The sequence below is a fragment of the Oncorhynchus nerka genome, linkage group LG3 (genome assembly GCF_034236695.1).
Source record: "Oncorhynchus nerka isolate Pitt River linkage group LG3, Oner_Uvic_2.0, whole genome shotgun sequence".
Lineage (NCBI taxonomy): Eukaryota > Metazoa > Chordata > Actinopteri > Salmoniformes > Salmonidae > Oncorhynchus > Oncorhynchus nerka.
In genome coordinates, this window is record NC_088398.1 from 38,468,234 (window position 1) to 38,490,995 (window position 22,762).

A 22,762-nucleotide genomic window follows, 5' to 3' on the forward strand; every position below is an offset into this window, starting at 1 on the left:
CACTAACAGCTTGATAAGTACATTCCATATTCAAAAAACTGGAACATGTGTGTTTGAGGCAGTGGTTCTAGAAGTGAATTTACATTACATGATGAATTCCTTTCCTTGCTGAGAAACTGGTTTAACTGTCATTATATACACACTGCCAGCTTGGACTTGTGTATACATCAGCATGGTGAGTGAATGTCTGTATTGGGGGATATAGTGACGTAATACAAAACGTATGATGACTCTTTCAAAGTCACTGTGGACTTGTGAGTGTATGTGCATGTGCATATGTAAATAAGGATTTATTGATAAATCTGTGTCCCAAGATATTCATACACATTACTTAATGAAATGACGAGTTTAACTTTTTAATGAAAAACATATTCTGTAACTGTTCCAGAAATGTTACATTACAAACACTGGATGTTCTCCGCAACTCAACCAGAGAAAAAAAAACACAAAAAACACTATGTAGCACCAGTAGGAAAAATCATGCAGCAAAATGATTTGCTTTCTTTCTTTTTGTAATATAGACTACTTCAATACTCATTTTGATCAAATCCTGTTTGTGGAATCCAGTGCAGCCACCTCTCCTTTGGTATAGCATCTCTTTGGTCATTTTTGTTGATTTTCCTCAGAATCTCCACAGTAGAGGTATATGTTGACAATGAATCAATGTCCTCCTACGTTTTTATTGCGGCAATGACTCCTTGGTTGACAGGTGCTGTCAGTGAAAAGCAGGAAAGAAGACAGACATGATTTTTAAACAAAAACAATAACATTTAATTTATCTTGTTCTGAGGGCAGGTCTGCCTCAACGGCAGAAAAACATGTGTTTGGTTAAGGTTAGGCGTGAAATGTGACAAGTAATCCCAATTGGTTAGGGGTTGGGTTAAGTTTCGAAAATACATGTTATTGGTGAAGGTTAGGGGTTATGGTAAGATTCCAAAGAGCAACTTTGTATATGGCAAATCATATACAAAGTAACTTTGTTACGCCCCCTTTATACCACCAACCTACCACCTAGGGAGCCTTTTCTTCTCTTTCCTTTTATTCTCACTCGTCGCTGTGAGCGCCGCCCGCTGTTTGCACGGCTTTCATCCAACCAATCCCAGGCCTTCTGCCCTCGAGGCGGAGCTGCCCTCAGGACAAGATTGAAGGAAAACTCCAATGAGCATTTATTTACACATACAGAATATTTGCAATATTGTCTGTCCCTGATAAATGTTATTTTAGACAATGGATTGACAGATGGAACATCCACCTCTGATAAGGTGTATACTACTGTACATTATCCTCTGTTTACTCACCCACATGGAAGCAAAACCATTTATGTTCCACTGTTGGCAACCTGCCATGCTTAGTTAAGTCCTAATAAACGTATCTGACTAAAAGCAGATGGGTAACAACGAAACAGCTATATTGCTATATAAATACCTTTTTTGTGTGTGTGTGGGGGGTCCTTTTTTTGGTTTGAGCACATGCTCCCCAAAAGGTCTGTGCACTGCCCTGTATAATGCTGTATACTGCACTTCATAGAATGTGTTACCAATAGGGGAATTTACCAATAGCTGGAAGGATCTCCGTCTCGGGCTGCTGCTCCACTTGTTGCTGAGGCTCTGCTGTCAAACAGGGGGGGGGGGGGGGGAGAGTTTCTAAACTCAAGCAACAACCTTTTACAAACGGATCTACAACATCCTTAACACTTTAATTGTATGCGCCGTCATAGAGCTGTTTTTATACTGTGATGTAATAGTAAATATAATATGTACATATACTGTAAGTATACTGTAAGTATATCATGAAAATATACAGTTGAAGTCGGAAGTTTACATACACTTAGGTTGGAGTCATTGAAACTCGTTTTTCAACCACTCCACAAATTTCTTGTTAACAAACTATCGTTTTTGCAAGTCGTTTGGGACATCTACTTTGTGCATTACACAAGTAATTTTTACAACAATTGTTTACAGACAGATTATTTCACTTATAATTCACTGTATCACAATTCCAGTGGTTCATAAGTGTAATATACTAAGTTGACTGTGCCTTTAAACAGCTTGGAAAATTCCAGAAAATTATGCCATGGCTTTAGAACCTTCTGATAGGCTAATTGACATAATTTGAGTCAATTGGAGGTGTACCTGTGGATGTATTTCCAGGCCTAACTTCAAACTCAGTGCCTCTTTGCTTGACATCATGGGAAAATCAAAAGAAATCAGCCAAGACCTCAGAAAAACATTGTAGACCTCCACATGTCTGGTTCATCCTTGGGAGCAATTTCCAAATGCCTGAAGGTATCACGTTCATCTGTACAAACAATAGTACGCAAGTATAAACACCGTGGGACCAAGCAGCCGTCATACCGCTCAGGAAGGAGACGTGTTCTGTCTCCTAGAGATGAACGTACTTTGGTGCGAAAAGTGCAAATCAATCCCAGAACAATAGCAAAGGACCTTGTGAAGATGCTGGAGGAAACAGGTACAAAAGTTCCTATATCCACAGTAAAACGAGTCCTATATCGACATAACCTGAAACGCCGCTCAGCAAGGATTAAGCCACTGCTCCAAAACCGACACAAAAAAAGCCAGACTACGGTTTTCAACCACACATGGGGACAAAGATCGTACTTAATTGGAGAAATGTCCTCTGGTTTGATGAAACAAAAATGTAACTGTTTTGCCATAATGACCGTTGTTATGTTTGGAGGAAAAAGGGGTAGGCTTGCAAGCCAAAGAACACCATCCCAACCGTGAAGCACGGGGGTGGCAGCATCATGTTGTGGGGGTGCTTTGCTGCAGGAGGAACTGGTGCACTTCACAAAATAGATGGCATCATGAGGTAGGAAAATTATGTGGAAATCTTGAAACAATATCTCAAGACATTAGTCGGGAAGTTAAAGCTTGGTCGCAAATGGGTCTTCCAGATGGACAATGACCCCAAGCATACTTCCAAAGTTGTGGCAAAATGGCTTAAGGACAACAAAGTCAAGGTATTGGAGTGGCCATCACAATGGCCTGACCTCAATCCTATAGAAAATTTGTGGGCAGAACTGAAAAAAAAACATGTGCGAGCAAGGAGGCCTACAAACCTGACACAGTTACACCAGCTCTTTCAGGAGGAATGGGCCAATATTCACCCAAGTTTTTGTGGAAAGCTTGTGGAAGGCTACCTGAAACGTTTGACCAAAGTATGTAAACTTCTGACCCACTGGGAATTTGATGAAATATATATAAGCTGAAATAAATCATTCCCTACTATTATAAAATAAAGTGGTGATCTGAACTGACGTAAAAGGGATTTTTTACTCGGATTAAATGCAGGAATTGTGAAAAACTGAGTTTAAATCTATTTGGTTTAGGCGTATGTAAACTTCTGACCTCAACTGTATATGATTTAAAAAATCATTTGTCACTATGAAAACTATAGTAGTTGTGTTTGTGAGTTCTCAGAGTTATCTGAATCTCAGAGGCAGCCCCCCTCAAAAACTCCCTGATTCGCTGGTTCAGGAGATTAACTAATCTCTTAGCTATTCCCACCGTACGCTCTCTACCATAAGGGAGAGTGTGCAGTGGCCTCACTCCAAGGCTCAACATGTGAGCAATAAATCTTCATCAATGGAGTTTTTTTCCACAAATACTTTTTCTCTCTCTCACTGTAAAAGCTACAGGAGCTATAATAATAGTTAAGAGATTGTATTTCAGTGAACAGTTCAGTTGTTTATTAAGTAATAATTTTCTCCATGCCCCATATTTTTGGCAGCATAACTTACTATCTGGGGCAGAAATACTGCTCGTTTATTTTTTTTTACAGAAAACTGCCCTTTTCGTCCTCATGCTGTCTAGCAGTAGCCACGGCAGCCATTTTGGAATGGCAGTGTCAGCCAATCAGCTCCTTTCTTGTTCAATGCGACGTGCCATTCCAAAATGTCTGCTGTGGCTACTGCTAGCGATCATGACTACACAGTGTCTTAGTGTAACCATGATTGCGTTCCGATCCCAGTGCAACAACTGATCCCAGTGTAAACAAGTGTAATGGTAGGGTTGGTTTCTTCTAGCAAGGGCGGACTGTGACCAGATTTATTGTTCCTTGAGGCCCCCATTATTAACCAGATGAGGAGCATTTTGTGCTAAAAAGTTAGATGGGCCAACTGGGCAAAAAAACTGACCAGCCCATTTAGCATGATGGCCAGTCGGCCCCTTCTGAATATAGATTAAAAAGGCACCTTTTTTAATTAAAGGACCTCTCTGTGATATTTACACCCATGTTTTTTTTTTTTTGAATAAATGATTTACTAGTGGGCTTTTAACTTGAAAATCATTGTGCATTATGTGTGAAAAGCTTTTGTTTGTTGAAGAGTGATTCTGAACCATTCTGTTGGATTTATTGGAGTAACAACAATGCTGCCAATGCAAACGCAAACACAATGAATCCCATTAGAGACCATTAGCTAGAATGAAAGGCAATCTCTGAACCAAGCAAGCCAAGGGGCGGTTTCTCAAAAGTAAAAGCTGGCTCTTTTTGAGTTCAAATGGAAAGTTCCTAGTGGGCCAATTCAAATTAGCCTCAATGCCTAATAAATCTGCTAATTGTTTGAAGAAAACATGGTTTGAAATCATGCCAACCCTCGCCACCCCTTGCACACGCACACGCACGCACATATACACACACGTTTGTTCTACTGTCCTTGTGGGGACAAAACAATTGATTTTCCCTAAACCCTAGCACCAAACCCCTAATCCTAAACCTAATCCCTAAACCCTAACCCTAATTCTAACCCTAAACCTAACCCATAAGCCTAAAATAGCCTTTTTTCCTTGTGGGGACCAGCGAAATGTCCCCACTTGTCTGGATTTTCCATGTTTTACTATCCTTGTGAGGACTTCGGTCCCTACAAGGATAGTAAAACCACAAAAAAACACACGCACACACACATACACAGGGACAGGTGTCACTCACCAATCTCTGGTTTGTCCAGTGGTGTAGTGGCCATGATACCTGTCACCTCCATGGGGGCAGTGACCTTATGCTCTGCTGCTGCTTCTGTCCAATCAGATATTACATAATAATGGTCAGTGGATTCAGTTATACAGATATTTATGGATGTTGTGTGGCTAGTCTGCCACCAGGTGGCATGTTTTGTTTTGCCTTGCACAAAAGAAAATCATTCCAATAAAATATATGAAAGAAAGAAAGATGGTTTTCCGAAACAGGAAAACCACCTTTATCAGTGCTTGGATGTTCCACAACATGAAACACAATACCAATTTAATTATCACAATAACAATACTTTAGATATTTTATTATGCCGAAATAGGCCTACTGTACAGTATACACATTTCTATCAATTGCTCAGGCAAAACTGTCATTAACATAGATTTTCAGGTTGACATTACCATTGCAGGGGAAAAACGGGGAAAACCTAAGCAGACCAGACAATCGCTGTGGTGTGTATCATGGACTTACTGGTGGTAATAATGCCTTTGTGGGTGGCCGCAACGTGGCCCTGGGCGGCGTGCATGGTCACCACGGCGTGGTAGGTCTGGGCGCTCTCCAGGCCGCCAACAGTGAGCTCCGTGCCCGTCACATTTCTCCTCAACACCAGTGTGTTGTCACGCAGGCGCGTCACCACCACCTTAAAGTAGGCCATGTACTTGGGGTCCGGGCTGGCCCAGCGCAGGGTCAGGCTGCTGGAAGTGACGTTGGCTACGTGCAACTCGTCTGAGTCTTGGTCTAGGGATAAAACGTATTGACGCACGCAGACATAGAACACACACACACACATAACATACACAGATAAAAACATACACGTTCACAAATGATCAGTCTTTGAACCACCACGGGAGACAAAGCATGACTGGTGTTGATTTATTGAACTGGTGGTAAACCCTACAATTTTATTTTTATTTAATGTACCGTTGTGCTTTCTTGGATGGACTGCCTGGTGGTTTTCGTGTTTTTGATGTTTCCTACGCATAGTGGATTATTGACACGTTATATAGGATTCTACCAATAGATAAAGATATCTATATAGCGATTTACATGACAAACATGACAAACAATTTAGTAACTATACACGTGATAAACATGATCTGAATACTCACTCTTGGCTGTGGTGTGACTTGGGGAAGGGGAACTTGGGGAATGACTGGTCACTCTGGTACCAGTGACAGTTTTTGGAGACTTCAGGGGACATGTAGAAAACGTTCTCAACTGCAGACACAGGAGGAAAAGGACAATATTCACATACAGTATAAAACTGACAAAAAGGCCATTAAAGGTTTCTAAGTGGTTTCCACAATTAAAACCAGAACGACAATCAATATGTCCACAAGAATGTGATTTCAATCTTAGTATTGAATTTGCTTTGTCTATGAAAAACCTGTTTTCAGTGTATACAAGATTAACATAAATCAAACAGATACTCAATAGACAGCAACAGTGTAAAATAATGCACTCACTGCTGAGATACTTGGGCAGCAGTCGGCCAAAGTTCTGAATGTGCATGTCGTAGAAGTGCGTGGTGCTGGTCAGCCTCTTGAAGAAGACGTCGGACGGCTCGCTGGCCATGCGCGTCAGCACGCGGGTGTCCCCAGCACCCAGCTTCTCGCCCACACCCAGGATGACCAAGAAATAGCCCTTACACTTGGCCTCGGTGGCCACAGCAACCAGCCGCTCCTCATCCTGCTCCACAGGGCCTGTCACAAACAACATCAGAACCTTGAGGTCTCGCTGGTGGGGTGCTTTCTCAAACACCTGCTCCACCGTGTGCTCGATGGCCACTGCCAGCGCCCGCCCACCCTCCAGTTGGGGCGTCTTCTCAAGTAGGAAGTTGCGGATGTCCTGGGCCGAGCGGTGGTCAGTCAGGCCCACATCCACAAGGATGGGTGAGCCGCTGCTGTTGCGCAGGAACTCGTAGGGAGCATGCTGGATTACAGCCACGCGGGCGTGGTGGATGGATGCCACGGGGTCCGACGAGACTTCCAGCTGCTCTACGATGTGTGCAACGTAGCGTTTCATCTCAGTGAAGACGGTGGGGTAGGTGGTCTCGGAGCTATCCATGACAAAGGCCATGTCAATGTCCACATCAGTGGTGGAGGCCCTCCTGTCTCTTGACTGCTGAGGGGGGGCATAGTCACACATTTGGTCTGGGGCGCAGGAGTCTGGAGAACAAAGGAACACATAAATGGGGTCAGGCATTTTGGCTTGTTATGGTTTTCATTATGTCCCACTGGATTTGTTTAGAAAGCTATTTTTCTGCAACTGTCAATGGCAGGCAATGTGCATCCAATTAGCTTACAATAGAACTACTATGATCAGAAGGAAAGTGTGGGAAAATCCGTAACACCATTAAAAATAAATAGTGTTCCATAAAAAAATTTAGAACACAAGAATGCACAATGTACTTATTGGTTGTTGCATAGAAATTCAAATAAAAGTTAATTGCAGAATTTGTGTGAAGTTAGTCTCTAAGGATATGAGAAAAGCTCTTACCCAGGCAGATGTGGCAGTTCATGACCTTTTGGATAGCTGAGATGTACTGTGCACTTCCGGGATTGGGCAGCACAATCACCTGACCCAGTGCTGACCCAGTGCTGTTCATCTGACACAAAGAGAGGAGGTAACAACATGTAAAAAAACATGTTCAGGTCAGCTGACAAGACATCTCTGTAAATTCATGTTTAAGTGTTGTATACTACTTTCAGGTATCAGAACAATAACTACATTTCAATATCTATACTACCACATTGCATGCAGAATACATTGCCTCATTCTACAGTATGCTGGTGCAGACATTAGAGCCAAAATTATAAACATGCTCTGTGTTTTGGTGACAGAGCCTATTTTTCTGCCTCTTGTCTGCTCCTTAAACCCGCTTTACGTTACCTTCAGAGCTCTGGTGAGCTGGCCATCCTCTTTATTGGTCAGGAACACTGAGGCGATGCCGGAGTCATAGAGGCGTAGGGCGGCTGCGCTTACCGCCCGCTGATCCTTCACTGGCCCATTAACAAAGAAGATGGCCACCTTCCTCATGAGGAAGCCGCTGCGCACCCTCTTGAAGGTGTTCTGCGCCAGGAAGTTCATGGCCGTCTCCAGGCTACGCTGTTTGCGCGTCTGTAATGCCTGGAGGCCCTCCACATGCTGCACCAGTGCACGCCGCTTCAGCCCGTCTGCAAAGCGGATTTCGGTGGTCACTTCATTGTTGTAGAGGGTGAGGGCCACTCGGGCGCCGCGGGGGCAGTTGCTCTCGGCAATGGTGATGTTGCCAACCAGGCGGAGCACGGTGTCACGCATGTTGTTGAAGGCAGGCCTACCCACGTTTTCGGAGGTGTCCAGTGCGAAGGCCAGCTCGGTAGGGTAGAGTGGGCACTCCTGCTGACCATAGCAGCAAGCTAAGAATAAAACGAAAAAGAAAACAGGTTTTGGGGCATTAATACTCCTATGTCAAGTATATGAGTGCCAGAGCAGGAGAGGGAGGTGGGTTATGCAGTGTGCATCTAAGGTGGGTTTACACGACATTAAGGATGGGGGGTCCTGGCATCCCTTTTCGGCACCAATGAATCAGTTAAATAAGGTATATTACATACTAATCAGTGTAAGCAGTTTTTTACTTACGACAGTTGTCTCTGATTTTCTTCACCAAGTCACATTGCTGAAGAGAAAAGGAACCATTTAAAACTGATGTTAAGACAATTATACATATTCCACACATGTAAACTTTTTTTGGTCAAATTTCCTATACAAAATATTTTCTGTCTGATAAATGGACTCCCACCACAACGCCAGGTCCTCTCGGTCCTTTCTGGCCCTGTGGGAAGACAAACAGCAGAGTTGAACAACAGACGGACACAGCTGGAAGGAAACAAAGCAACAGGACACACTCTCAGGACTGACACCACTCTAGATAACAACACCATTATTTGTGTCAATTACATAAACAATGAACGGATTGTGTTGACGTTATAAACAATACATATTCTATAATTTTACAATGTGACATGCTGTACAGTGCATTCAGAAAGTATTCAGACTGCTTCCCCTTTTCCACATTTGTTACATTACAGCCTTATTCTAAAATGGATTAAATGAAGAAAGAAAAAAACTCATCAATCTAAACAAAATACCCCATAATGACAAAGCAAAAACAGGTTTTCAGAAATTCTTGCAAATGTATTAAAAACAGAAATACTTTATTTACATAAGTATTCAGACCCTATGCTATGAGACTTCAAATTGAGCTCAGGTGCATCCTGTTTCCATTGATCATCCTTGAGATATTTCTACAACTTGATTGGAGTCCACCTGTGGTAAATTAAATTGATTGAAACATGATTTGGAAATGCACACACCTGTCCATATAAGGTCCCACACCTCCGAGACAGGACTGTGTATGAGGCACAGATCTGGAGAAGGGTAACAAAACTTTTCTACAGCAATGAAGGACCCCAAGAACACAGTGGCCTCCATCATTCTTAAATGGAAGAAGTTTATAACCACCAAGACTCTTCCTAGAGCTGGCCTCCCGGCCAAATTGAGCAATCGAGGGAGAAGGGTTTTGGTCAGAGAGGTGACTAAGTACCCGATGGTCTCTCTGACAGAGCTCTGGAGTTCCTCTGTGGAGATGGGAGAACCTTCCAGAAGGACAACAATCTCTGCAGCTCTCCACCAATCATAACTTTATGGTAGAGTGGCCAGACGGAAGCCACTCCTCAGTAAAAAGGCACATGACAGCCCGCTTGACATCTAAAGGATTCTCAGAACATGAAAAACAAGATTCTCTGGTCTGATGAAACCAAGATTGAACACTTTGGCCTGAATGCCAAGCGTCACGTCTGGAGGAAACCTGGCACCATCCCTATGGTGAAGCATGGTGGTGGCAGCATCATGCTGTGGGGTTGTTTTTCAGAGGCAGGGACTGGGAGACTAGTCAGGATCGAGGGAAAGATGAATGGAGCAAAGTACAGAGAGATCCTTGATGAAAACCTGCTCCAGAGCACTCAGGACCTCAAACTGTGGTGAAGGTTCACCTTCCAACAGGACAACAACCCTAAGCGCACAGACAAGAGCACCTAACACAGGAGTGGCTTTGGGTAACCCGCCTCTACCATCAGTCCTATTAGCCAACATTGAGAGCTGCAGCTTTCAAGGAGCGGGATTCTAACCCGGATGCTTATAAGAAATCCCGCTATGCTCTCCGACGAACCATCAAACAAGCAAAGTGTCAATACAGGACTAAGATTGAATCCTACTGCACCGGCTCCGATACTCGTCAGAGGTGGCAGGGATACGTATTATTACTGACTACAAAGGGAAGCACAGCCATGAGCTGCCCAGTGACACGAGCCTACCAGACGAGCTAAATGACTTCTGTGCGCGCTTCAAGGCAAGCAACACTGAAGCATACATGAAAGCACCAGGTGTTTCAGACGACTGTGTGATCACACCCTCCATAGCTGATGTGCGTAAGACCTTTAAACAGGTCAACATTCACAAGCCCGGAGGGCCAGACTGATTACCAGGAAGTGTACTCCGAGCATGCGCTGACCAACTGGAAAGTGTATTCACTGATATTTTTAACCTGTTCCTGAGTCTGTAATACCAACATGTTTTCAAGCAGACCACCATAGTCCCTGTGCCCAAGAACACCAAGGTAACCTGCCTAAATGACTACCGACCGGTATCACTCACATCTGTAGTCATGAAGTGCTTTGAATGGCTGGTCATGGCTCACATAAACACCATTATCCCCGAAACCATAGACCCACTCCAATTTGCATACCGACCCAACAGATCCATAGATAACACATTCTATATTGCACTCAACACTGCCCTTTCCTTCCTGGATAATAAGAACACCTACGTGAGAATGCTATTCGTTGACTACAGCTCAGCTTTCAACACCATAGTGCCCTCAAAGCTCATCACTAAACTAAGGACCTTGGGACTAAACACCTCCCTCTGCAAATGAGTCCCGAGCTTCCTGATGGGCCGGCCCTAGGTGGTAAGGGTAGATAACAACACATCTCACTCTGATCCTCAACACGGGAGCCCCCCAGGGGTGCGTGCTCAGTCCCCTCCTGTACTTCCTGTTCACCCATGACTGCATGGCCAAGCACGACTTCAACACCATCATCAAGTTTGCCGACGACACAACAGTGGTAGGCTTGATCACCGACAACGATAAGACGGGCTATAGGGGCAACCTCTCCCTCAATGTGATCAAGACAAAGGAGATGATCGTGGACTACAAGAAAAGGTGGGCCGAGCATGCCCCCCATTCTCATCGACAGGGCTGCAGTGGAGCAGGTTGAGAGCTTCAAGTTCCTAGGTGTCCACATCACCAACAAATTGTCATGGTTCAAACACACCAAGACAGTCGCAAAGAGGGCACGACAATGCCTATTTCTCCTCAGGAGACTGAAAAGATTTGGAATGGGTCCCTATATCCTCAAAAGTTCTACAGCTGCACAATCAAGAGCATCCTGACTGGTTGCATCCCCGCCTGGTATGGCAACTGGGGTCAAGCTTCCTGCCATCCAGGACCTCTATACCAGGCGGTGTCAGAGGAAGGCCATAAAAATGCCAAATACTCCAGCCACAGTAGTCATAGACTGTTCTCTCTGCTACCGCACGGCAAGCGTTACCGGAGCGCCAAGTATAGGTCCAAAAGGCTTCTTAACAGCTTCTACCCCCAAGCCATAAGACTCCTGAACAGCTAACCAAATGGCTACCCAGACTATTTGCAATGACTCCATTTTTACGCTGTTGCTACTCTCTGTTTATTATATATGCATAGTCACTTTACCTCTACCTACATGTACATATTACCTCAATTAGCTCGACTAACCTGTGTCATCGCACATTGCTTCAGTTTATTTTAGTAAATACTTTCTTAACACTTTTCTTAAAACTGCATTGTTGGTTAAGGGCTTGTAAGTAAGCATTTCACTTTAAGGTCTACATCTGTTGTATTCGGCGCATGTGACAAATACAATTGGATTTGATTAGATTTTGAGAAGTCTCTGAATGTCCTTGAGTGGCCCAGTCAGATCCCAGACTTGAACACCATCGGACATCTATGAAGAGACCTGAAAATAATTGTGCAGCGATGCTCCCCATCCAACCTGACAGAGCTTGAAAGGATCTGCAGAGAAGAATGGGAGAAACTCCCCAAATACAGGTTTGCCAAGCTTGTAGCATCATACCCAAAGAAGACTCAAGGCTGTAATCACTGCCAAAGGGGATTCAACAAAGTACTGAGTAAAGGGTCGTAATACTTATGTAAATTTTTTAATATATTTTTTTAACTATTAACTAGTCTTAGACTATTAGTCATTACTATGAATTAATCTGTATGCAGTTATGGACTATTGTACAGAGCAAAGGAGAGAATGCGTTTATAAAGGGTCTCTCCGGGTTGTAAACACATGGGGCTGGTTTCCTGGACCCAGATTAAGCCTAGTATTGGACTAAAAATCATTCTAAATGGAGAATGTCGATTGAACGTGCTTTTCAGTCCAGGACCAGGATTAATCTGGGTACTTGAAAGGGATCCATGATGTACAGTTAAATCAGTGCTTACATAAGGTCCCGGGTATCCAACCTCTCCCTTCTGTCCTGGAGTACCAATTTCTCCTGAAACACCCTAGAAGAGCAATACAACAGCATAAAAAGTTAGATTTAAAACATCATTGTGTATGATGACATTCCAAACATACACATAATTTATCCATACTCTACACTCTACCCTGATATCCAGAGCAACTTACAGTCTGTGCAGTCAACTAAGGTAGGTGAAACAAACACATATCAGTGGTTGTTTTAGTTATAATGGCAGTTAAGAAACTCCCAGAGCACACAGCACTCCTTATCCCAGTCTCCCACCCCAGCTAAAACATTCACCCTCTGGCCACGGTTTCCTATGGGTCCTGGTCCGCCATTGGTTCCTCCATCACCTGCCGCTCCCTGTATGGTGACAGAAACATCAGTGTGGGAACCATCACAGGGAACAATAAGACAGAAACCTTGGTCATGTTAATTTGGCAAGAAACTGAAGTAAATGGCTCAAAACGGGAAGGTACCATGTGAACCTGTCTAATAGGAAATGATCGTTATAATTTTCCAGTGCAAAACATTTTGCTACGGTGTGCCCTAGTGAACACAACCCTTGTGTCAAAAGTGACTAATTCAAGAGAGCCCATATTACAGGTCATATTACAACCTGAGATTATTTGAGTGAAAAGGAGCTCTATTCTTAATTTGAACAATTCTTGAGTTTAACTGAATGAAATGTGACAGTGATTATGTCCTTGACATTACCTTTGGTCCTGGGAATCCTGGGAAGCCCTCATCACCCTGTAAGGAAGACACTTGTCTGTTCATTTGAGCATACAAGGCAATTTCAGATATCATGCAAGCTCATTATAACATAGAACATTGATTGATTGACTGATTGATTTTGTTGGATATTTAAAAGTAGTAGGCTGCTCCAGACAACATTACACACAACATGATTACATGAATTATTTTGGTGCAGATTGGACAGCTTGGACTGAACAGATGAATATATTGTGCGTACAGTACAAACAGTTGCAAATCGCATTTTGTCAAAGGTTTGATTATTTACCTTTCTTCCTTTGGGCCCTGCGATTCCAAATCCATCTCGACCATCTTCGCCCTGTAAGAAGAGGATACTGTGCTTACTGCAATTTGACAGATGGCACAGTATTGTCTACTGACCCAATCTTATAGTTAAAAGTATCATGTGAGTTAAACTAACACCGAACAATGTCGCTGTAAGTGCAGCTGACCTGGGTTCAAATAGTATTCAAAATCATCAAGTACTTTCACTGTGCTTGATTGAGCCTGCCTGGGGCAACATAAGTAATGAAATGGTCCCAAAAGTGCCTACCCTGCCCATATGGCACTCCAGGCAGGCACAAGAAAACACTCAAAGTATTTGCAAGTTTCAAATACTTTTTAAACCCAGGTCTTAATATACAGCCTGAGGTAATGGTTGAGGAGAAAACTATATGCACTTATCTAAACTGATCATTAGAGTACAAGGATAGTATGTACAAATACAGGGCTCTCCAACCCTAATCTGCCATACCTGATTCTAATAATTAGCTGGTTGATAAGGTGAATCAGGTTAGTTACAACTAGGGTTGGATAGAAAACCTACAGGAGGGTAATGCTCCAGGAACAGGGTTGGAGAGCCCTGTACTTGTACCAGGGACTAACTCACAGAATGGGGACAGATCACGTAAGAAGCCAATGAAATGAGATAGAATGTTTGGTATTAGGTTCTGAGGAGTGAGAGGAGCTCAGAGACATAAATCCTGCTGCTCCTTGAACTGGCCATGACTGTGAAATCCAGATTACCATCAGGAGGCCTAGGAGCCTGGAGCACATCTCAGGTTGAGTCCAGATTCTCTACCTGTCTCCTGAAGTGTGTACTTACACACATCCTCATATGGATTTAACATTGATCTGGCCTGGTAAAAGAAACCAAAGTATGGATTTCTGTCTTACCTGCTTATAGGGTAAGAAAACCGTTATATACAGTGCATTCAGAAAGCATTCAGAGCCCTTGACTTTTTCCACATTTTGTTACATCACAGCCTTATTCTAAAATGGTTTAAATACAAATATTTCCTCATCAATCTACACACAATACACCATAATGACAAAGCGAAAAAAGATTTTAAGCAAATTTATAAAAAACAGAAATGCCTTTTTTACATAAGTTTTCAGACCCTTTGCTATGAGACTCGAAATTTAGCTCAGGTGCACCCTGTTTCCATTGATCATCCTTGAGATGTTTCTACATCTTGATTGGAGTCCTCCTGTGGTAAATTCAATTGATTGGACATGATTTGGAAGGCCATACACCTGTCTATATACGGTCCCACAGTTGACAGTGCATGTCAGAGCAAAAACCCAGCCATGAGGTGGCTTCGGCACCAGTCTCTGAATGTCCTTTAGTGGCCCAGCCAGAGCCCGGACTTCAACCCAATCTAACATCTCTGGAGAGACCTGAAAATAGCTGTGCAGTGGTTTTCCGCATCCAACCTGACAGAGCTTGAGAGGATCTGCAGAGAAGAATGAAAGTCGCCAAATACAGGTGTGCCAACCTTGTAGTATCATACCCAAGACTCGACGCTGTAACCGCTGCCAAAGCTGCTTCAACAAAGTACTGAGTAAAGTGTCTGAATACTTATGTAAATGTGATATTTCAGTTTTTGTTTTTATTACATTGGCAAAAATGTCTAAAGACCTGTTTTTGCTTTGCCATTATGGGGTATTGTGTGTAGATTGAAGAGGAAAACATCTAATGTAATCCATTTCAGAATAAGGCTGTATCGTAACAAAATTTGGGAAAAGTCAAAGGGTCTGAGTACTTTCAGAAAGTACTGTACATTTGGAATTTGGGGGAACTATCCCTTTGCCATTGGTGGAAACTCCCTCCTGTCAATGCTTATTGCTTACGCCAATCCAATGCTTAAATCTATGGTTGGGAGAGTGCAAGTGCACACTTCAGGAGAAAGGTAGAGAATTTGGAGGAAATCAAAGTGTCACACTGCTCTAAGCCTAAATTCATATGAACACCATTCCATAGGGCTACAAATGAAACAAGTAATCTCATAAATGTATCAATTTCATAGGATAAGAAGTGTAAGAAGATAATTCCAACTGCAATAACATCAATATGATTTATTACACTTGTGCATTTTTATTGTATCAATCTCAATGTATGTTGATCTCATGTAATCTACAATCTGATTAATAGTCAGTTGGTTAACCTTCCCTAGGTTCCAGTTGTGTTGAGCTGACAGGATGTGATGTATTGACTTACAGGTTCACCACGAGGTCCCAGAGGTCCCACGATGCCTTTGGGTCCGGGCTCTCCTGGCTCACCCTATAACGAAAGATACAGAGATACAGCCAGAGAGAGAGAAAGATAGTAGAGATGGTACACAGGGAGAGATATAAAAAGAAAGAGAGAGGAGAGAGGGAAGAGAGAGGCAGAGAAAGAGAGAGAGAGAGAGCACATTCCTTCTGAGTTGTGCAGAGATTTCATCTAGATTTACATGCATTCACCCCTTTTATTTGAAATAGATGTGACACACGGGCCTGGATGTTTTGTTAGTTAGCATTCTATGTTGACTCTAATAGGCTGTGTATGTGTGTCCAGTAACAGGAGAGTGGGAGGCTTAGGCCAATGTGATTATACTGTAACCTAAACAAGGCCTGGGATGACTGAAGCATTAGCTAGACTAGAGCCATGCCAATGATGATCAGTTAAGTTCAGTACCTTGCGACCGAGAGGTCCTCTCCTGCCATTGTTTCCGGGGGGTCCCTGGGCTCCTCCTGGGCCCTGGAATAAAACATTTAAAAATCAGAGAAATCTTATCACCATTGACACCCATGACACAGTCATCTAAGAAGTTACATCGATGCTGAAACAATGCCTTTTGTCGTACAGTGCCCTCAAAAAGTATTCAAGCCCTTTGACTTTTTCCACAATTTGTTATGTTACAGCGTTATTCTAAAGTTGAATGGAAAAAACTTCTCAACGATCTACACACAAAACCCCATATTGACAAAGTGAAAAGAGGTTTTCAGACATTTTAGCAAATGTATTAAATAAAAATAAAAAATGAAATATCACATATTCAGACCCTTCGCTACGAGACTCGAAATTGAGCTCAGGTGCATCCTGTTTCCATTGACCATCCTTGAGATGTTTATACAACTTGATTGGAGTCCACCTGTGTTAAATTCAATTGAATAGACATGATTTGGAAAGGCACACATCTGTCTATATAAGGTCTCACAGTTGACAGTGCATGCCAGAGCAAAAGCAAAGCTATGAGGTTGAAGGAATTGTCCATATAGCTCAAAGACAAGATTGTGTTGAGTCACATATCTGGGTAAGGGAACCAAAAAATGTATGTAGCATTGAAGGTCTCCAAGAACACAGTGGCCTTCCATCATTCTTAAATGGAAGAAGTTTGAAACCACCAAGACCAAGAACCCGATGGTCACTGACAGAGCTCTAGAGTTAATTTGTGGAGATGGGAGAAACTTCCAGAAGGACAACCATCTCTGCAGCACTCCACCAATCAGGCCTTCATGGTAGAGTGGCCAGATGTAAGCCACTCCTTAGTAAAAGGCACATGACAGACCACTTGGAGTGCCAAAATGCACCTAAAGACTCTCAGACCATGAGGAACAAGATTCTCTGTTCTGATTAAACCAATATTGAACTCTTTGGCCTGAATGCCTAGTGTCACGTCTGGAGGAAACCTGGCACCATCCCTACAGTGAAGCATGGTGGTGGCAGCATCCTGCTGTGGGGGATGATTTTTAGTGGCATGAACTGGGAGACTAGTTAGGATTGAGGCAAAGATGCACGGAGCAAAGTATAGAAAGATCCTTGATGAAAACCTGCTCAGACTTGGACGAAGGTTGTCAACAGGACAATGACCCTAAACACACAGCCAAGACAATGCAGGAGCGGCTTCAGGAAAAGTCTCTGTCCTTTACGGGCCCAGCCAAAGCCTGGATTTGAACCTGATCTAACATCTCTGGAGAGACCTGAAAATAGCTGTGCAGTAACGCTCCCCATCCAACCTGACAGAGCTTGAGAGGATCTGCAGAGAAGAATGAGAGAAACTCGACAAATACAGGTGTGCAAAGCTTGTAGCGTCATACCCAAGAAGACTTCAGGCTGTAATCGCTGCCAAAGGTGCTTCAACAAAGTACTGAGTAAAGGATCTGAATACATTGTTTTATACATGCGCAAACAATTGGTAGTTTCAGTCTTGTTCCATCGCTGCGACTCCCGTACGGACTCGGAAGAGGCGAAGGTCGAGAGCCATGTGTTCTCCAAAACACGACCTTGCCAAGCCGCACTGCTTCTTGACACACTGCTCGCTTAACCCGCACCGATGTGTCATAGGAAACACTGTACACACATGAGTCGCTAGAGCACGATGGGACAAGGACATCCCAGCCGGCTAAACCCTCCCCTAACCCGGACGCCGCTGGTCCAATTGTGTGCCGCATCATGGGTCTCCCGGTCGCTGCCGGCTGCGACACAGCCCGGGATCGAACCTGGGTCTGTAGTGACGCCTCAAGTACTGCGATGCAGTGCCTTAGACTGCTGCTCCACTTGGGAGGACATTTTGAAACAATTAGGTCAAAGATGAATGGGTAGATATATATACAATCTACATGAATTAGAACCAACGTTTTCGGCACCATTCTTTTTAGAAGCGTTATGTTTTGATACACAGTAGAGACTAAAGTCTTAACATACTGCAGAACCTGACATGCCAATATCAGAGGTGTGTCATATTCAAAATGGCTCTGGTAGTTTCCTTACCCTTGGTCCAGGGTTCCCGTCTTCACCTCTGGTACCAGGTGCACCAATTGGTCCAGCTTGGCCCTAAATAGGACAAAGCATCACACACACGCATCTAAATCAGAAACTGTTCTCCTGTTGAATCAAAGTGATCAATGGATTTGGTGGATAAAAAATTGTGTTTGGTTACAAAGTGAGTGTGATTTGAATCTGAAGGACAATTGCCTGTTGGACTTAGTTCAGCCACCTAGCTCCAGTATAGACATGGCTACTATGAAAGCCCACATAATGACTGATACCAATAAAAGTGTGATGAAAGTAATTGATGAAATCTAGCATGGGAGGATATACATGCACAGCATAAGCTACACAATGTCCTATCAACAACAAAAAAACACACAGAGTGGACGGATGCACTTACCCTGGATCCTCCGATACCTGGCTCTCCCTGCACACCATCACCTCCGGGTTTGCCAGGGTCTCCCTATAACATAAGAGAAACCCATGTCTCGTCTCAATTAAGTTCAGTGTATGATTAGACCTCAGGTAACCATCTTTTTAGCAGGCATAAAAAGCCTAAAAAACGGGGTCCTCACTTCCGTTTTTCAGGGGAAACAGAAATTCCGTTGAAAATACTGTATCCCTGAAAACCAGAAACATCCGCTTTCCTATGACCCCACAGAGAGTGGACCTCAGTAAACATGATCAGTTTGTTGAAATTAGATGAAGTGGGTTTATTGTAGATAATTGAGTAGCTAACACTAAGGAAAGTCAGCCCAATGTAAGTAAGGACAGCTGCTAGCCTGATATGCTAAGTTTGATCATCAAAAGAAATGGATGTTTGTTGATGTTAAGTTTGCTAAGTGTGGGTAATGTTATTATGCTATATGCTACATATATGCTACTGCAAATTCTACACACGTGCTAGTATGTACAGTACGTATACAGTGTGGGTGTATGTAGTGTGGTCATAAGTCTGACGAGTGCATGTGAAGTGTCGTAGATATGCAGATAGCAACGGGTAATGGGGATTGAGGGTGCTGGTTTGCCTGATGGCAGATACAGTAATGTAGCTTGGTTAACAAACATTAGGCTTTCTTAAGCAACGCATCAAGTGGTCAGGTTCAGGGTTCACTTACAGCTTGTCCGGGTGGGCCTCTTCTACCATCAGAACCCTAGTATAATCCAAACAGGAAAGAAACAAATTAAACAGCCACTGTTATTACTGAGTTACCTCATAATGTGGTGGTAAGTATACTGGGTAGTTCCACAAAATGAGTGCATTTTGACATTTTAAATAGAACATTTTAATTTTAAAAGCCTGTTATATTAAATGAAGTGCCCTTTCATTTAGATCTCATGGATTATTCAATATATCCAATTTATTATAAAATATGTCCAATTTATATATCCAATTTATTATTCAATATATCCCATTTTTGATAAAGGCTTGCTAAAGTGCCAAATTCAGCATTTTGACATTTCCCTCCGTCAACCCCGTGTCACTTCTAGGAAGATTTTAACCCACTTAATCACAAAATCTCTCCAGTTTCACCATCACTGTAAAGCCCTAGTTATTTTGTTGCTTTGACAAAGTCATTTTGAAGATGATTATTTATTTAATGTGATTAGTGATTCATTCTGTAACTCGTTTTAAGGCCAACCCTGTTCTGTGAACTGAACTCTAGTTTAATATGGTGAAACTGTTTCTTTTTTTTTATTATTTGAAAGAAACACCGAACATCAAATCACACAGTACGGCAGGTGAAATGAGCCGGTTTTATTATTTTTGGCTATGGCTGGGCTGGATATGCCAAGAGATGAGTTCGGATTGGTCTGCCATGTAGCACGCTTTTGTCTGTAATATGAGCTGCTTAGTATGTGTAGGTAATCATTTTTATAGCAGCTTTTTTGAAAGATATCACAAAGAACTGCACAAATTTTGCTAAGGCTCTCCACTTTCTGGATAACCGAGTTTTGAAATCAGTGGAATGCCAGGTGGAAGCTAAAGAGATGGAGAAAATTCAGGCGTTTGATTGAAAATATGCGGAGTGAGTCAAAAACAGAACACGTAGAAGGCTGTTGTATAAAACACCTGTCTCCAGATTACAGTTTTAAAGTAAGGGCAACCATGGCATCCATGACAGAGAGGGAGAAGCGTTCATCCATGTATACAGGTAACAGAGTCTAGCTAGCTACATTTTCAGATATGATACGTTTCTAATTTAGTCAGAAAGTCATTTTTATTGCAAGTTAAAGCGTACTGTTAGCGAATGTTATCTGACTGGCTTGCTAGCTAATGTTACGTGTATGATCTGTGTAGTAATATTATTCATATCGCAGAGCCATTTGCATTGCTAGTTATAGCCTAATGTTAGTTAGCTAGCTAACATTGAACCTAGTTTGTTTAGCTACCTGCAGATTTTTGCAGTGTAGTAATGTTAGTAGTTGGGATTATGGTTAATTGTTTAGCTAGCTACATGTTAGTTACATGTCTAAACAAAAGACTCCACTATAACCATTTCACTATACCATTTACACATTCTGTATCCTGCGCATGTGACAAATACACTTTGATTTTATTTTATATAGTGTGTGTTTACCAGAGACGGTAATGTGAAGAACAATATGACCTGCTCCAAAGTCAAATTAAGATATAACGTTAGGCCAACGAGACAGTGTCCAAGTTCAAACATTCTCTGGTAGAATGCTCAGCTTTTATTTCATCACACTCACAACCGTAAGCTATTTTCTGTAATTGGCTCGCCATTAACTTGTAAACAATGATCTTGTTGTGAGTTTATTTTCCTGTAATAATTCATACAAATTACCTGAAGTTAAGACGTTGTCATATATGATATGATCATTATTTGAACTGGCTAGCCAGCTAACTTCACATTAGCTAGCTAGCTAACAAGCTAGAAACTAACCAAAACATTGTTCAGAAAGTTGGTTTTAGTTGCCTGGTTTGCTAGATTGACCTATACTAAATACATTTTTAAACAAATGGGTTTATTGGTTTTAAAATACACAAGTTATGTCATTTTGGACTACCAGGCTGCTGATGTCATGCAGCCTGTAGTTTTTGTGTTTTACTTTTGTTTATACTTGTTTGATGTTGGATGTCCCTGTGACAAATGTCAACAAACATGTTAATAGACGTAGTATAAACCAACTTTTAGTCTTAAAATCTTGAGGATGTTTAGTACACTACCGTATTCATTATTTTTAACACATGTCCTCACATGGGAATCCTTAAAGAGATGGGTGGGGCTAAGGCTTAAGAGGGTCTGAATGATGCTGAATGGGTGTAGACAAAGAAAAGCTCTCCAGTAGGTATACCAAAATATTCAAGTGCTCTGCGCCTCTACTTTTATCCAACGTAAAAAAATAAAAAAATAAAAAAATTCTGCTACAGAAGACCGAATCGAGCGCGGTCGTTCACATCTATTGACGGGCTAGAAATGTTTGAATAATGTTATTATTTTGTGAAGCTTGCGATTGCCACTCCCTGTTGCACACAACAAGCATCCATTCCCAATGTCACAAGGGAATTCATGGCTGATTTAAGAATAAATTGTCAACCCTGTGACGGTTAACCCTGTTACAGTCAACCCTGTTACTTTATTTGTCACTTAATAGGCACTTACTATGGCCATTTATTTATTTTACCTCTTGAGATGGGAAAACTTCAATTTGATTAAAATATATTCTTTATGACAAAATATTAAAATGAGGTGAAATCAAATGTTTGTTTTTTTACCAAGTTACACTCAAAAGGCACCAAATTGGTGGAACGACCCAACTATTGTGTTTAATGAAACATTAAGCCAAATATCAGGCAAGAGCTTTTAGTAATAGAGAAGAAGAGAGAGAGTGGTCCTACCGTCCTGCCTGGTTCACCGGGGCCTCCCATCTTACCATCGTCCCCTGGCTCTCCCTACGATTCAAGACAAAGTCCATCAGTGAGAGAAACTATTTAAGTTACTATTTAAACAGGAAATGAGTGATGAACATGCTCACTCGTACTCACTGTGCAATGGCAAAAAAGCACTCAAAATATCAAGAATACCTGGATACTGGATAGTTAATTTCCTATACAAAACACTGTAATCTCCAAAGCAGTTCACATTATAGCTTGGCGAGAGGAAGAGAGTCAGGAAGACATTACCACTGGGCCGACATCGCCTGGGTCTCCTTTAGGTCCAGCCACGTTGTTATCTTGCCCTGTGGTACCCTAGGAAACATAAAGCAAATGGAATCAGATTCAGAATCAGTTTGGCTCTTAATGATGTGGTAGAAATACTTGGCTGACTAGTTTGGTTTGTTTCTCTGTTATATTTACAATAAGAATCCCAATCATTACTTGTCATGATATCATTATAAGGTAATACCAAATGA

At 42.2% G+C, this 22,762-nt stretch overlaps 1 protein-coding gene across 5 annotated transcripts in view; it reads right to left on the reverse strand.

Annotated features, from left to right (window-relative positions):
- Positions 1 to 335: 335 nt before the first annotated feature.
- LOC115107642 (collagen alpha-3(VI) chain-like) overlaps positions 336 to 22,762 on the reverse strand; it is a 110,168-nt gene continuing 87,741 nt past the window's right edge. For 2 of the 5 annotated variants that reach the window (XM_029631118.2, XM_065011662.1), the window contains 23 exons: positions 22,533 to 22,598; positions 22,248 to 22,301; positions 19,501 to 19,536; positions 18,783 to 18,845; positions 18,383 to 18,445; positions 16,307 to 16,369; positions 15,848 to 15,910; positions 13,616 to 13,666; positions 13,309 to 13,344; positions 12,892 to 12,954; positions 12,572 to 12,634; positions 8,765 to 8,797; positions 8,605 to 8,641; positions 7,876 to 8,381; positions 7,483 to 7,591; positions 6,450 to 7,151; positions 6,093 to 6,201; positions 5,905 to 5,957; positions 5,455 to 5,721; positions 4,948 to 5,031; positions 1,554 to 1,610; positions 1,009 to 1,125; positions 336 to 712 (listed from right to left, as the gene is read on the reverse strand). In XM_029631118.2, coding sequence (XP_029486978.2) covers positions 672 to 712; positions 1,009 to 1,125; positions 1,554 to 1,610; positions 4,948 to 5,031; positions 5,455 to 5,721; positions 5,905 to 5,957; positions 6,093 to 6,201; positions 6,450 to 7,151; positions 7,483 to 7,591; positions 7,876 to 8,381; positions 8,605 to 8,641; positions 8,765 to 8,797; positions 12,572 to 12,634; positions 12,892 to 12,954; positions 13,309 to 13,344; positions 13,616 to 13,666; positions 15,848 to 15,910; positions 16,307 to 16,369; positions 18,383 to 18,445; positions 18,783 to 18,845; positions 19,501 to 19,536; positions 22,248 to 22,301; positions 22,533 to 22,598 — 2,736 coding nt within the window. In that variant the 3' untranslated portion in view covers positions 336 to 671. The remainder of the gene's footprint in view (positions 713 to 1,008; positions 1,126 to 1,553; positions 1,611 to 4,947; positions 5,032 to 5,454; positions 5,722 to 5,904; positions 5,958 to 6,092; positions 6,202 to 6,449; positions 7,152 to 7,482; positions 7,592 to 7,875; positions 8,382 to 8,604; positions 8,642 to 8,764; positions 8,798 to 12,571; positions 12,635 to 12,891; positions 12,955 to 13,308; positions 13,345 to 13,615; positions 13,667 to 15,847; positions 15,911 to 16,306; positions 16,370 to 18,382; positions 18,446 to 18,782; positions 18,846 to 19,500; positions 19,537 to 22,247; positions 22,302 to 22,532; positions 22,599 to 22,762) is intronic. The other 3 variants (XM_029631127.2, XM_065011660.1, XM_029631135.2) reach the window with 3 other exon arrangements.